General features: G+C 41.1%; 1 protein-coding gene across 12 annotated transcripts in view; it reads left to right on the top strand.

Annotated features, from left to right (window-relative positions):
- Positions 1-15,372, top strand: part of dmd (dystrophin) — a 1,663,772-nt gene that overhangs the window by 648,059 nt on the left and 1,000,341 nt on the right. For all 12 annotated transcript variants that reach the window (XM_033033201.1, XM_033033203.1, XM_033033205.1 and 9 more), the window contains 3 exons: positions 1,849-2,093; positions 5,368-5,548; positions 10,825-10,970. In XM_033033201.1, coding sequence (XP_032889092.1) covers positions 1,849-2,093; positions 5,368-5,548; positions 10,825-10,970 — 572 coding nt within the window. The remainder of the gene's footprint in view (positions 1-1,848; positions 2,094-5,367; positions 5,549-10,824; positions 10,971-15,372) is intronic.

Here is a 15,372-nt window from a genome sequence, read left to right as displayed (position 1 = left end):
GAGACCTGCTTTTTTTGATGCCATCCACAATCATTTATCGGTTGCCCAAGTGAAAACTTTTGCAAACTATAATAGATTAAAAAATATATATACATTTGAAGATACACATACTTCAAAATTCAAATTATTGACTTATTTTAATTTTACTCCCATCAAAACTCAAGTCAATGTGGAAATATGACCGAGCAGTTTCAGTGGCAAATTGGCCTTGTGGATGTTACAGAACCTCATCCGATATGCACCACATGACATTGTTTCGTTGCTTCCTACATCACTGAGGGAACTTGAGCCACGTTGTGCTCAGGAGTGCCCATTATTTGCATTAAATGTGTAGGAAGGAAATGCAGATGCTGCTTTACACCGAAGATAGACACAAAATGCTGGAGTAACTCAGCGGGACAGGCAGCAGTTCAGGGGAGAGAGAAGGAATGGGTGACGTTTCAAGCTGAGACCCCTCTTCAGGCTGAGAGTCAAGGTAGAGGGAAACAAGAGATATGGAAGGGTACGAAGAGAATGTAAGGTGTGAAAAGAACAGATGCTAATCAAGGAAATGTACAAATGGTTCATTGGTGGCTGAGCGGAAGGTGACAATGAGGCATAAAAGAGATAAAAATTAATCAGCACAGTGAAACTAGTCAGAGAACTAGGTTGGGGGAGGGACGGAGAGAGAGAGGGAATGCACGGGTTACTTGAAGTTAGAGTTATCATTACTCATCTTGTAGGGTGTAAGCTGCCCAAGCGAAATATGAGGTGCTGTTCCTCCAATTTGCGTTTGGCCTCACTCTGACAGTGGAGGAGGCCCAGAACAGAATGGTCAGTGTGGGAATGGGAGGGGGAGACCAAGTGTTTAGCTACCGGAAGATTGCGTAGGCCCAGGCGATCTGAACAAATTAAATCCTATAATTTAACTCCAGACCTTCATTGCCATCCATTGATTTCAATCACCAGATGATCCATGCAATTAATGCTTCTCTAGTGGGTATTAATTGTCAGAGGGAATATAAAATAAGTAGAATTTGTTTTAGCTTTGTGTCCATGGCCTTAGATTGGGGTGTATAGTGGCTGTGCCACAATGTTGTGGCACTAGAACAGTCTTATCTTATCTTGCCTGGGGAAACTGCTCTTTCCAAGCCCATCCGTTTTGTTGGATTGTGAATTGTTCATTCTGTATCCCAAATTTATAATTATCAGGAAAAGTCTTAACTCTACAGTTGACAGAATAATGTTTCCTGTTCTATTTGTTGCTCCCAGTAGATGAACATTTATTTTCCATATATCATGCATTTTTTCTCTTGATGAGACATTAAAGGTGGTGATCAAATTGTCTTAAAGTCATAAGATCATAAGTGATAGGAGTAGAATTAGGCCAATCAAGTCTACTCCCCCATCCAATCATGACTGATCTATCGCTCCCTCCTAACTCCTAACTTACCATAAATATGCTGTTTGCTGTTTAAAAACATGGAAAAAATATTAAATATAATTCCAACATCAAATTACAATATCACAGTGTCTCATTTCCTATGGAATTCTCTCCTACCAATTCTACACTCAATGCACACAATATAATATGTTTGAATCAGGCAGCAGTAACATTTGCCAGTTGTCATTGATTACACATGTGGACTTGTTTAGTTAATCTAACAGACCATAAATTCTGCGTTACTCGATTACCTCTTCGTGCCCTGTTCATCATTATTAATATCTTCACATTTGGAGCTTTAATAGAAATAATGAGCTTACATTCCTACTTTTGGAATCAAAAGTAGCCTCATTTAATGTATGTTTGCAATCTATTACATGCTATTGGCAAAAAGGTCATCTCATTAATATGTTTTTAAACTGCAGAGGGGATTTCATCCGCTGATGATATTAAGCAGGCTTCAGAACAGCTCCAAAAACGCTGGGACGAATTCTGCCAACTACTGCTAGAGCGGATGGACTGGCTCCAGTATCAGGATAAGATCATCCACATCTCTTCACAGCTTCAGCAGCTTAAGCAGGCCGTGACCGCTTCGGAGAACTGGCTAAAAGCACAGCATTCACCAGCCAGCGAGTCCGACACAGCAAAAATCCAGCTGGAGAAATGCAAGGTCAGAACATACAACCCTGAGAAGATGTGTGTAGGAAGGAACTACGAATGCTGATTTACACCAAAGATAGACACAAAATGCTGGAGTAACTCAGCGGGACAGCATGTACCTCTGGATAAAAGGAAAGAGTGACGTTTCAAGTCTTGACCCAAAACGTCACCCATTCCTTCTCTCCAGTGATGCTGTCTGTCCCGCTGAGTTACTCCAGCATTTTCTGTCTATCAATCCTGAGAGTAACTTGGGTTTGTTTGCATAGTACCTAAAGAAAAACGTACTGTTTTTACTAAAGGAAAACAACAACATCTGTCGAAATAAATAGTCGACATTTTGAGTCAATGACCTTCCATTAGGACCGGAAGTGTCCAACTTCCTTTGCACTGGGTGCCTGATCTCACTTGTGAAGATTGTAGAATGAAAACCATTTGTTGACAGAGGTCATTCAGTCCATTGTGTCCATGTTAGCCAAACAAGATTTTCTTTGGGTTAATCCTATTTCTAAAGCCATAGGTTTGGGGTTTTCCAGTGCATTCTACATATTTAGTAAATATGATGAAGATTTCTCCTTCCACTTCCCTCTCATGCAGTGAAGTCTAGAACTTCATTTGGTTCAACAAGCCTTCTAGCCACTCCCTTCCAGTCCTATCAATTAATTTAAATCTACTTTACCATACTACTAATCCCTTGCAGAGGGAAAGAGTTCCTTCACATTCACCCTGTTTGGATTTTTCATAATTTAAAGCACTTTAATTAAATCGCCCTTGTTTCAATCTGAGCATTTTTCTGCCCAGGCTATCACTCCAATTTATAGGATTCTCCAGCAGGAAGTTGCTAAAGTTGGAGCAAATCTAAATTATACCATTGGAATCATTTTTGTTGTATCTTCCATCCATTACTGTGATATGATATCCCATATTCTGGAGAGGCAGGCATCGCCCAGCGTCACTGGGCCTGTACTCGCTGGAGTTCAGAAGATTGATGGGGGACCTCATTGAAACGTACAAAATAGTGAAAGTCACGGATAGAGTGGATGTGAAGAGGATGTTTCCACTAGTAAGAGAGTCTAGGATGAGAGGTCGTAGCCTCAGAATTAGAGGATGTTCTTTTAGGGAGGAGATGAGGAGGAATTTCTTTAGAGCAGGGGTGGGGAACCTTTTCATGTTGGAATGCTGTATTAAGTTAGCTGTAATCTAATAAGGCCGCATCCAAGAAACATCAATTAGATATACTTCAAAATGTACATTATTTTGCAAAAATCCTTCCTACTATGTACTAACTTAAAGAAAATGAAAAAAAAAATTGTTAATTCTATAGTTAACTAACCTTTTAATGACTTTGTTGTGACTGCTTTTTGTAGGAAAGCATTTGAATATTAAGTTGCAATATGGGGGTACACAGTTTCAGCTGATCTTCTAGATGGGTATCCGTCACTTGTGACCTTAAGGGGGTCTTGATTTGGGTTAGGTAGGAGAATGTAGATTCACAGCAATAAGTGGTTGAAAAGCAAGGAAGCATTTTTCGTGCATGTTGCCGAAGACGTGGGTATTCTATTGCATTTCCCATATTTCAATCGGATCTTTCTTCGCGTCAAATGAGGACTTTAAAATGTCATCTTCTGAGAGCTCAATCAATTCCATCTGTAGTTCTTTAGAAGCCTTGAAGATATCAACTAGGTGAGGTTGAAATGCTAATTTGAGTGTGATGTCATGATTCTCAGAGTCAGTGAACCTTTCATTGTATTCTTTAATTAATAAGTCTATAACAGCTGCATATTCTTCAAATGATTCGCATGAATCCTCCTGCTCATCAATGACCTTCGCTAACTGGGGAAAATGTTCATCCAAAATTTCATTTTGAAGAAGAGTTTTGAAAAAAGATAGCTTTTTTCGAAATGCTTGGATATTTTGCCACATATATATAGACTTAGTTTTACCTTGCAAAGAAAGGTTATTTTGTTGAATCTACTTTTACTCTTTGGTATTTTAAATACATTCATTTTAAGACTAAAATTAAAATAGTAAAAGACAAACAAAAACATATTAATAAAATTAAAAGGATTTGTTCCACAAAATTTGGATTCATTCAAAAGGCCGCACTTAATGGCCTAGAAGGCCGCAGGTTCCCCACCACTGCTTTAGAGGAAGGTGAATTTTTGCCACAGAAGGATGTGGAGGCTGTCAATGGATATTTTTAAGGCAGAGATGAATAGATTCTTGATTAGTACGGGTGTCAGAGGTTAATGGGGGGGAAGGTAGGAAAATTGGGTTAGGGGGGAGAGATAGATCAGCCATGATTGAATGGCAGAGTAGACAATGGGCCAAATGGCCTAATTCTGTTCCTGTCACATGACCTTATGAAGTAGAAAGTAAATATGAGTGCTTCTTAGTTATGGCATGCAATTTACTTGGCCAGAACAATTGAAAAAAAAATATGATGACGCTTCTTGAATTGTTATTAAAGTTAGTTGTATGCTCACAGTGTCGGAAAAGCACATGGTGCGTCATAACATTAACACAGCTGAAGAAATAGTTGATTCATTGTTGTTGGTGACAGAGCTGGCACATTTATTAGGGAAAATTATTGAACGAGTCTGTTTTAAAAATCCTTTCAAACACTCTAATTCTGAACTTGGCCAGGCTTCCCACTGTGGCGAATAGGGCATCTGTGTCATTCATCTGATTTATATTTATTCATCAAATGATATATTAACTCAGTATTATTGAGAACTTAACAGGGTTATATCAAATTTTACACAGCTTCCAATTTTCAGATACAATAGTTGAATCAATTCCAACCTCCATGTTAAAACAACATTGCATCCATTGCATCGTGGTGTATTTATTTGTTGGGAGAGGAAGATGATGACATGTAAAATAATTATAAAATATTTTGATGCAGTTTTGCTTTTGTTTATATTCAATAATTCAGTGTGTTAAGTGCAAGGATGATCTCGAGTCATTCCAGCTTGTTAAATGTGCCGTTCAGTGGAAGCTCAGTGTTTCTGTGACCCATTCTGATCTCCTCCAATGTCACCCAACTATTTTCTGATGCGAGCAATTGTCACTTCATCAAAGAACTTTGCATTGCAAATTGAAACGACTGATTAGCCAGGATTAAATCTTGTACAACCAGTTGTTCGAAGCTCAAAATTGTTGTTTTTGAATGCTCCTAATAAACTAATAGGTCTGTATGTGTTTAAAATTAAACTTGGTGTTTTACAGAACTATTCAGGACCTAAAACTGAATGTACTGATTCTCTTTTGTGTAAACCTTTCAGGGGGAAATCTCACGCCTAACAGCACTGCAGCCGTTGGTTCAGAAGCTGAGCGAACGAGGGGAGGAGTTAAATCAGAAGGACGAGGTGCCCAAGTCTGTAGGGGCTGACATTGCTGCCTCAACCAGTTACTATGCACAGGTTCTTGCAGCACTGCAGAATCAAGAAAAGTTACTGCAGTCTCGTAAGTGTTTCCAAAAGCTTGTGCTAATTTGGTTTAGTTTAGAGATGCAGCGCGGAAATTCGGCCCACTGAATCTGCACCAACCAGCGGATTCAGCACATTAACACTATCCTGCACATACGAGGGACAATTTACATTTATACCAAACCAATTAGCCTAGACACCTGTACGTCTTTGGACTGTGGGAGGAAACCGAAGATCTCAGAGAAAACCCACGCAGTTACGGGGAGAACGTACAAACTCCGTACAGACAGCTCCCGTAGTCGGGATCGAACCTGGGTCTCTGGAGCAGCAAGCGCCATAAGGCAGCAACTCTGTGCTACCGTGCCACCCTCAGTAGTTACCCTCCATGACAGCAAAACCCAGTCTATCAGTCAGTTTCAACACACTGACATTTTATTGCCTTTGTCTAACCAAAACGTTACAAAACCATTGAGGCAATTTATCTTTTCAGAGCTGCAGTTGCCTGTTTTTCACAATAAATAAGTATCATTGCAGGCTTCTCCAGGGAAGGAAATAGCAATAGTTCCCTCCAGCATCTCATCCACTGATCTATTATGAACGCATGCGTTTTCAAAATGGGACAAGTTCAAACAAGGAGCACAAACCTGTTGTCACAGACAATGGATATCTTTTTGCACAAATCAAAGTAATTGGGGAAAAAATTCAGGCTACAGTGCTTTGAATCACTACTTAATAAACAATCAACACAAACATAACAATATCTGTTTTAAAATCATCAGAAAGATTATTTTGCTCCTTTGCATTTTTTGCACAGTGAAGTTTATTTCAACCGCATTGATTTTGCAAATTAGCGAATTAAAACTCCAATTAAAGTCAGCTCTCCATGCCCCTCTTTCCTGCATTCTCCATTCTTGTAAATTTAACCTTGGTGTTCTGGTGCAATGTTAATTCATAATTTTCTATGCAGAAGCCCCGTTTCTCTGCTGGCCAAAAGCTTATGTTTCCTTTCGTCTCCCTTCATTTTATATTATGGACATTGATTTATTTTCTTCTGATTTATTCATGCAAACTGCTTTAGTTTTTGCTGTTTCGTTGTCTTCCCAATGCTTCATCGTTTCATGCTGCGCTCATCGTTTTTTTTTCTCTCCCTTTAGTCTCCAGCCTCTTTTATACTTTGCTTTTACTTAAGATAGGGGAAGTATTTCAACTGGTTTTGGGATCCAAACGAGAGACCTGTGAGGGCAATAAACAAAGGTAGTAAGACACCAATCCCCAGTGTATTCTCAAACGCTGGCACTTGGTTTTGAGGACAGAGAATACTTGCGAGAATTGCGATTTGGATGCCAAAACAAGATGAATTAGTCACTGAGAGTGCTTAATTGAGTCTCTGTCTTCAACTCTGAAACATAAAATACAGGCAAAACAGCTTTGGATTTTGGAGGCACTTTATTAGTGTTAAAAAAATGTTTGGCTCTTACACATGCGAAGCATATTTTCCCTGGTGGAAACTGGCAACAACAGTACTGTCAATGATATTGATAGAACATTTACTAACATTGAACGTGGTCTTTTCACTTGTCTGTTGACTGCCAGGAAACTTTGTAGGCTGTTATGTTTGCTGGCAGATAACAGCTGAACTTATTGGTCTCATTGCTTAGCAAAAATAAAGCCTTTTATGGCATCTTCGTTACATTTGAGAAGGAATTGGAGTTTTAACTCTTGACATTGGTTAGAGGAGAGGAACAAATCACAGAATCTGGCAATATCTCTTTCCCACATGCAAGAGGAAAGCTCTTTCTTGATGGTGTAGGAGGGAACAGCAGATACTGGTTTAAACCAAAGAGAGACAAAATGCTGTAGTAACTCAGCGGGACAGGCAGCATCTCTGGAGAGAAGGAATGGGTGACGTTTCAGGTCGAGATCCTTCTTCAGTCTATCCCGCTGAGTTACTCCAGTAATTTGTGTCTATCTTTCTTGATGGTGTTGTTTTGGCTGATTTTATCCTCAGAGATATTTAACCATCTCAGATGTGATGCCTGTCGGAAGTGTTTTTTGTAATTATTCCTTTATGGGAGCCGGGTGTTCCTGGTTGTGCCAGCATTTGGCTCCCACCCCTGAGGAGGTGATGAGCTGTGGCCGTGAGCCATTATGGTGGTGAATCTGTGGAATTGTTTGCTACTGAAGTCTGTGGAGGCAGTCAATGGATATTTTTAAGGCAGAGATAGTTCGAATTTTGATTAGTACGAGTGTCAGAGGTTATGGGGAGAAGTCAGGAGAATGGGGTTAGGAGGGAGAGATAGATCAGCCATGATTGAACGGCGGAGTAGACGATGGGCCAAATGGCCTAATTCTACTCCTATCACTTATGACATAGAAACATAAAAACATACAAAATAGGTGCAGGAGGAGGCCATTCGGCCCTTTGAGCCAGCACCGCCATTCATTGTGATCATGGCTGATCGTCCCCAATCAATAACCCATGCCTGCCTTCTCCCCATATCCCTCGATTCCACTAGCCCCGAGAGCTCTATCTAACTCAATCTTAAATCCATCCAGTGATTTGGCCTCCACTGCCCTCTGTGGCAGGGAATTCCACAATTTCACAACTCTCTGGGTGAAAAAGTTTTTTCTCACCTCAGTCTTAAATGGCCTCCCCTTTACTCTAAGACTGTAGCCCCTGGTTCTGGACTCGCCCAACATTGGGAACATTTTTCCTCCATCTAGCTTGTCCAGTCCTTTTATAATTTTATATGTTTCTATAAGATCTCCCCTCATCCTTCTAAACTCCAGTGAAAACAAGCCTAGTCTTTTCAATCTTTCCTCATATGACATATGACCTTTCGACCTTCAATGCAGTGTGTGCATGTGTTCACGCATGCACACACTACAGCCAGCAGTACAATCAAGGATGAGTCGCACCCTGGCCAATTCCTCTTCTCCCCTCTCCCTTCAGGCAAAGGGTATAGAAGTGCAAAAATGCACATCTCCAGATTCAGGGACAGTTTCTTCCCAGCTGTTATCAGGCAACTAAACCATCCTATTGCAACCAGAGAGTAGTCCTGAACTACTATTGAACTATCTCTGATCGGACTTTACTGGCTTTACTTTGCACTAAACATTATTCCCTTATCATGTATCTGCACACTGTGAATGGCACGATTATAATCATGTATTTCCGCTGGCTGGCTGGCACACAACAAAAGCTTTTCACTGTACCTCGGTACATGTGACAATAAACTAAACTGAAACTAGACTGAAACTGAACTGAAATAGCACCTTGCCACAAATGCTGTTGGGACAGGTATGTGTTTGTGATCTTTGCTCAGTGAGCCGACCACTTCTCCCCTTCAATTGGACAAAGATTATGAACAGAAGACTTCAAATTAGGTTGTTAATTTGAGACTTGCATCTTTGCCTAAATGGGTTCAGGATACATTGTAAAACAACTGGAAACAAGTTGCTGAAACATGGAAAATTATGGTGGTCCCACTTTTAGAATTATGATGAAGTCACATGGCACAGAAACAAGAACATCCATCTGCATTGATCATCAAACACCTATTGACAGTAACAGCATTTTTCTTTATTGTGCATCAGCTGATGTGTAACAATCCCCCCCCCCTTACTTTCACTCCTGATTCCCCATCCATCCATTTACAGAAATTTACAGAAGCCAATCACCCTACTGGCCGGCAAATCTTTGAGATGTGGGGAAAAAGCAGGTGTACCTGGGGGAACCCTGTATTGTCACAGGGGGAATATGCAAGTTGTACACATCTGGGATCAAACCCGAGCCTCTGGACCTGTGATGTAGTGGTGCTAGGCGCTATGCCACTCTGCACTGCCAGGTTTCATCAGGATTGCAAGGATTATTTGCCTGTAGGTCATGAATATTGAAACGATTTGTCAAGCTGTTTTCGTCTTCAGTCACTGTGGCAGGCAGCCCACTGCTACTCTGTCATCGTGCTCTACTCTCCCTCACCCAGTGCAGCCTGCATGGGGTAGCTGAGAGTCTGCTGGGAACCCTTTAGAAACGTAATTGATCAGACTCCAAAGATTTGCCACGGACATTAGCAAGAAAGGTGTGAGACTGCAAAGAGAATTGTATTGCTTTTAGCCACTGTTATTAATTTCATCTGGGGCTCTGCCTTGCACAGTAGTGTATCACATATTAACAGTTGCATGACAAACTAGAAAGACCAGAGCTTTATTTAGCCTGTTCCCAAATTCTAGCAGTTCTCGGTGTCTCTTGCTTCAAACGTTTTTCCAGTTTTCCCTGTATGTTTCCTGCTTTTCTAATTTGGATTCATTCCTCCCATGAGACCAGTACGTTCAAAAACGGCCAGGACTTCAACATTCATAACAAAGCATGGACTTTGCCCACTATTAAAGAACAGGGATTAAATGACATAGATGCAAGACCAACGAGTCTTTTGAAGATTTTTAAAAGTTTTTTACAGATTGTAGTACACTGTGGAAGTGTAGAAAAGATAAGCAGCCTCCCTCACAAACTGATATTCTGATATTGTTTATTATGTATTGATTGTAAATCTATTGGCTGTTATTTGCTCTTATACTTTCCTTTAATGGGATCGCTGCTATGAATGCACGATAGAATTATGAGAACGGATTGCATAAACGTGACTTGTATTCCTGAGATCACAGGTGTTAAAAATATTTGACGGGTTTGATAATCTGAGTGCAATGGAATGCCTTCTTCCTGGGGAGTTAAGAACAAGGAGATGTGATGTGAAATTGAGACCAAGGACTGTATTGGACCTAGATGTACAACGCTTGCTCTGGAAGACTGTGAGATGTAGGGACACTTGGATCTCCCAGTCCACTGATGTTGTTGTTTCCAATGTGGTGAGAAGCAAAGGAGGCGATAAACAGATAGAACTTCAGACTGGAAAAATTCCAAAAATATAGATGCTGGAAATCGACAACCAATTCAGAAAATGCTGAAAATATTCGGCAGATCTTATCACATCTGTGGGAAGAGAAACAACATCAACGTTTCAGGACAGAAACCTATTGTCAGACTGTTCTCACCCCACTGATGAGACCAGACCTGCAGAGTGTTTTCAGTATTTTGTGCTTTTGGTTTTGAGATGAGTAATGATATATTTAAGTGATGAGGTGGATATGAGGCTTGAATGGCCTTGTCACTTCCCAATGTCAGTACACTGAGACCTGATGGTTTCATAATTAAATGGTGTAAGAACAGTGTCCAATTCTTGATAATCGTCTTGATAAGGGAAAATAACAACCTGGTTGAAATGTGTTGGTTATTCTATCCCTTCCTTTTCCCAGTTCTGGAAAGTCTGCCTACTCTCCGTTACAAGGAAACAATGAACACCCTGGTTCTATGGATCCAGCAATCAGAAGCCAAGTTAACCCTCCCACGTGTGGCAGTGACAGAGTATGAAATTATGGAGCAGCGACTCAAGGATCTGAAAGTATGTATCCGCAATCATTTCTGCTGGAATGTGAATTTAATTGCCCTAATAATATTACTTCAACGAGGATGCCAATTATTACAACGATACGATGCAATACCTTTGTGCCATGACATGATGGAGTAACCTGTTAGTCACAAACAGAAATGCACATTCTTTGTAGAGAAGTCTCTTTCAATTATATATTTTGCAAATCCTACCACTTGTTGAATAATAATAATAATAATAAATTTTATTTAATGGGCGCCTTTCATACATCTCAAGGACACCTTACATAGTAATCGGAATAAAAACATATAATCGGAATAAAACAAGTAATTAAAGACATCACAGTGACACAAATTAAAAACAGAATTCAATCCAAAAACAGAAAATCAAAAACAGTGTGAAAAGAGAGCAGCGGCAGCCAAAGCGCGCCAGCGTCCACTCTCTCTTCACGGCAGCCATCTTGGACACAGACCTACAGGACTACAATTTGACAAAAAATCATCCCCCCACAGTGGATAGCACTGTGGAGGAAGGCACAATGTCCAGTCCCCACCTCATGTTCACCCCAAAGTTGAATGGTTAACCCGAGTCCGAATGAGAACCAGCAACTGACTCATTGCAAGGAAGATAGCAGATGGAGTTAGCGCAGGAGTAGGTGGATTCCACATTCACCAACGAGGAGTCCCAACCATTATTTATGTTGAGATGTGTTGGTTAGTGTTTCCCACAGTTGCCTCCTTCAGATGTTGCCAGATCTTTTCACTTGGAACGTTAACTTTCTATGTTTAGTTGTATTGTAATGGCTGGTCTTACTATCAGGACATAACAACGCTAAATACAAAACTCTCCATGATATTAGAATGCAGGCAGCTATTCCTACAATTTAGGCTTGTTAGCGGGCATCCTTGGCTAACATGATTCTCCTCACTCTCTGTGGAAGTGCTGGATGTAAAGGAGCTGGCAAGATATGGCAGATTATCACTTTTGTGATTAGTTCTGTGAGTTTCTCACCTTCCACTTGTTTTATTTTAACGCATTATGCCCCTGTCCCACTTAGGCGTTTTTTTTAGGCGATTAGGCTGTCGCCACATGGTCGCCGGGGTGTCACCTGTATGGTCGTGAGTAGTCTCCTCAGTCGCCCAAAGAATCATAATGTTTTTCTGGTCGCCGCTGGATTTTGAAATGTTCAAAACTTTTCTGCGACAGTCGACGACAGATGGCTTGACGCCAATGAGCGTAGCTTGACTTCGCCTGACGTAGGTGCTGTCGTAGGTTGTCGCCAGGATGACGTAGGTTGTCGCCGGGTGCTGACTTCAGTGAATTCCATTGGGAACTACCTATGTCAACCTGCGTCAACCGGCGACTTACCTCCGGTTTTTCGACGACCTGCTACGACTATGACAGTTGCTGGCTGTCGCCGAAACAAATCGCATAAGTGGGACAGGCCCGTAACTTATGAATGCCGTTCTATTTCCTCTTTGCCCAAGTTTGACCAGAGTTTGCATGTATTAAAGGTATTTGAGTACATTTCTGCTTCAACACCACCTAATAACCTGGGGTCATTGGAAGATATTTGAAAATATAGGAACCAAGTTTCCTGAGGTGATGGGAGTTCCCTCACCCCACCTCCACCCACCCCATTCATCCACATTTCTATTTCCTCCTCTTGAGATTTTTGCCATTACAGATGGACGCAAAATGCTGGAGCAACTCAGAAGGACAGGCAGAGAAGGAATGGTGACGTTTCGGGTCGAGACCTTTCTTGGCATCATGATGGATTTGCAAAATCAAACATTCCCCCAATGATTTATGAATCCAAGATAGAGGAAAAGCATTGTCAGACAGCTTGTTTGGCTGGCATTGGATATGATTAAGACTCGCTCCTTCATTAAAGCACAGGGTTGCCAGTAATGCATGTCCATGTTGTGTTTGTGTTTGTGTGTGTGTCACTTTGAGAGTGTGAAGCATCTTTCATTTCTCTCTCATGGATTTTGTTAGGTAATTGAAAATCTCAAAAGGGAAATTAAAGTTACAAATTATACTCTCGTCCCATCATGCATTTTAATAATTTGTTGTGGCGTCAGTTTAAGTACCTAGCTTTGAGACTCACTAGGATGCTAAAATAAGTGGAATGTAAATGCGTTCTAACAGGGCTGACATGCAATCGAGCTAGTGGTAAACAAATGGATACATTTCCTCTGATCTACTCATTTATAATGGTCTTAATTGATTTTTTTTCACTGTTAGTATTTACTTTTGTAAATTGTTTGCAGTGTTGGGCTTAGGTGCCTGCTCAATGTTGTGATGAAGTGAGAAGTCATGCTCATAATGGATGGGAAATAAAACAATTTCATCACCGACCGTTTCAATATTAATTGAAAACAGAACATTGCTGGAAATACTCAGCATGCTGCAAACTTGGGGGAGGGAAACAAATACGTGATCTTGCCAGCTGCGAATTCCCAGCACTTTGTGTTTTTATTTCAGATTTTCGGCATCTGCAGTACTTTCCTTGTGCACGATTGCTTCAGGTTGCACTTTGAGGAAACTCACTGGCTTCAGCTTCTATCACGTGGCATCTTTGGTAGATTTTGCAGTCAGGTGAATTGGCTCCATGATTTCCCTTCACTGAATGGAAGGCATTTGGCCGACGTGGATACCTGTCATTTCATGCAGTTGCTTTCCAAATTGTTTGGAATTGTGAAACTGCCGAGAAATCGGGTTCATGCCACAATTTCTAAAACTCTAGTTGATGCAAACCTAAGCCACATTTTAAATTGCATATTGGCGAGTGAAAGTTTGCAGCACGGGATAAAGAAGCAGGTGAAGTTTATGTTGGAGAATATGACCTGATACATTTTGGTGCAAGGAATCAGATGGGCCAATATTTTTTATAATGTACTTTATAATGTACTTTAGTTACCTAAAGTGGAGGGTGCAGGAGTGGAGGGATCTTGTGATTCCTCTCTGAAGAAGGGTCTCGACCTGAAATTTCACCTATTCTTTTTCTCCAGAGATACTGTCTGGCTCGCTGAGTTACTCCAGCTTTTTGTGTCTGCCTTCGGAGGGATCTTGGATATGTGGTAGAACATGAAAGTAGTTAACTAGTCATATGACATTCTTGGCTTTATTATTAGAGGCATTGACTATAAATGCAGCATAGTTATGCTGGATTTCTATGAAGACTGGTCTAGCCATGGTGGTTTGCCATGTTATACTCCATGTGTGACAGTATCAATGATGATCAAGGAAAGGTTATGAGAATGACACAAAATGATGGAGTAACTCGGCGGGTCGGCCAACATCTCCGGAGAAAAGGAATAGGTGACATTTCGGGTCGAGACCCCTCTTCAGGCTGAGAGTCAGGGGAAAAGGAATGAGAGGTATTGACGGTGATATAGAGAGATATAGAACAAGTGAATGAAAGATATGCAAAAAAGTAACGGTAATAAAGGCAACAGGCCATTGTTAGCTTTTGGTTCTCGGTGAGAATGAGTTACAGACAATGAGACTTAACAAAATTACTTTGAAACTACTCCTACGACTTGGGTGAGGGAGGGATGGAGAGAGAGGGGATGCAAGGATTACTTGAAGTTAGAGAAGTCAATATTCATACAACAGGGGTGTAAGCTGCCCAAGCAAAATATGAGGTGCTAATATGAGATTCTTCCAATTTGCATTTGGCCTCACTCTGACAATGTAGGAGGCCCAGGTTATGAGACTTGTTCTTTGGATGACGGATTCAATTTACAGTGTTAGATTAGTAAGCCGAGAGCTGTTTTCTTCGAAGAAGAAGGGGAGATTTGATGCTGTTTAAAATGACGTGGGATCTGGACAGAACACAAAACAGGAGCCTGGAGAAGGGTTTCGGCCCGAAACGTTGCCTATCTCCTTCGCTCCATAGATGCTGCTGCGCCCGCTGAGTTTCTCCAGCATTTTTGTGTACCTTCGATTTTCCAGCATCTGCAGTTCCTTCTTAAACACAAAACAGGAGCCTCTTCCCTTCAATGGAGGGGTCATAGATATCAGAAAATATGGAATTGGAATTATAGTCATACAGCAGTGAACAGGCTCTCCACTCCACTGTGTCCATGCTGGCCATCAGGTGCATTACATAGAAACATAGAAAGTAGGTGCGAGAGTAGACCACCAGGTCCGTCGAGCCCGCACCGCCATTCGCTCATGGCTGAACACTAAACAGACACACTTACCCACAAACAGTAGACACAAGACACAGAACACAAGACACTACCCTCCCCTTTATACCGCTATCACCCCTCTCCACCCCAAGAACCTCGTGATCTCCTGGGGGAGGCAAAAAACCGGATAAAAACCCAGGTCCAATTCGGGAAAAAAATCCGGGAAATTCCTCTCCGACCCCAATCCAGGCGATCGACACTTGTCCAGGAGATCA

Source organism: Amblyraja radiata, chromosome 14, assembly GCF_010909765.2.
Source record: "Amblyraja radiata isolate CabotCenter1 chromosome 14, sAmbRad1.1.pri, whole genome shotgun sequence".
Classification (NCBI taxonomy): Eukaryota; Metazoa; Chordata; class Chondrichthyes; order Rajiformes; family Rajidae; genus Amblyraja; species Amblyraja radiata.
This window is presented reverse-complemented; position numbering and strand designations above follow the sequence as displayed.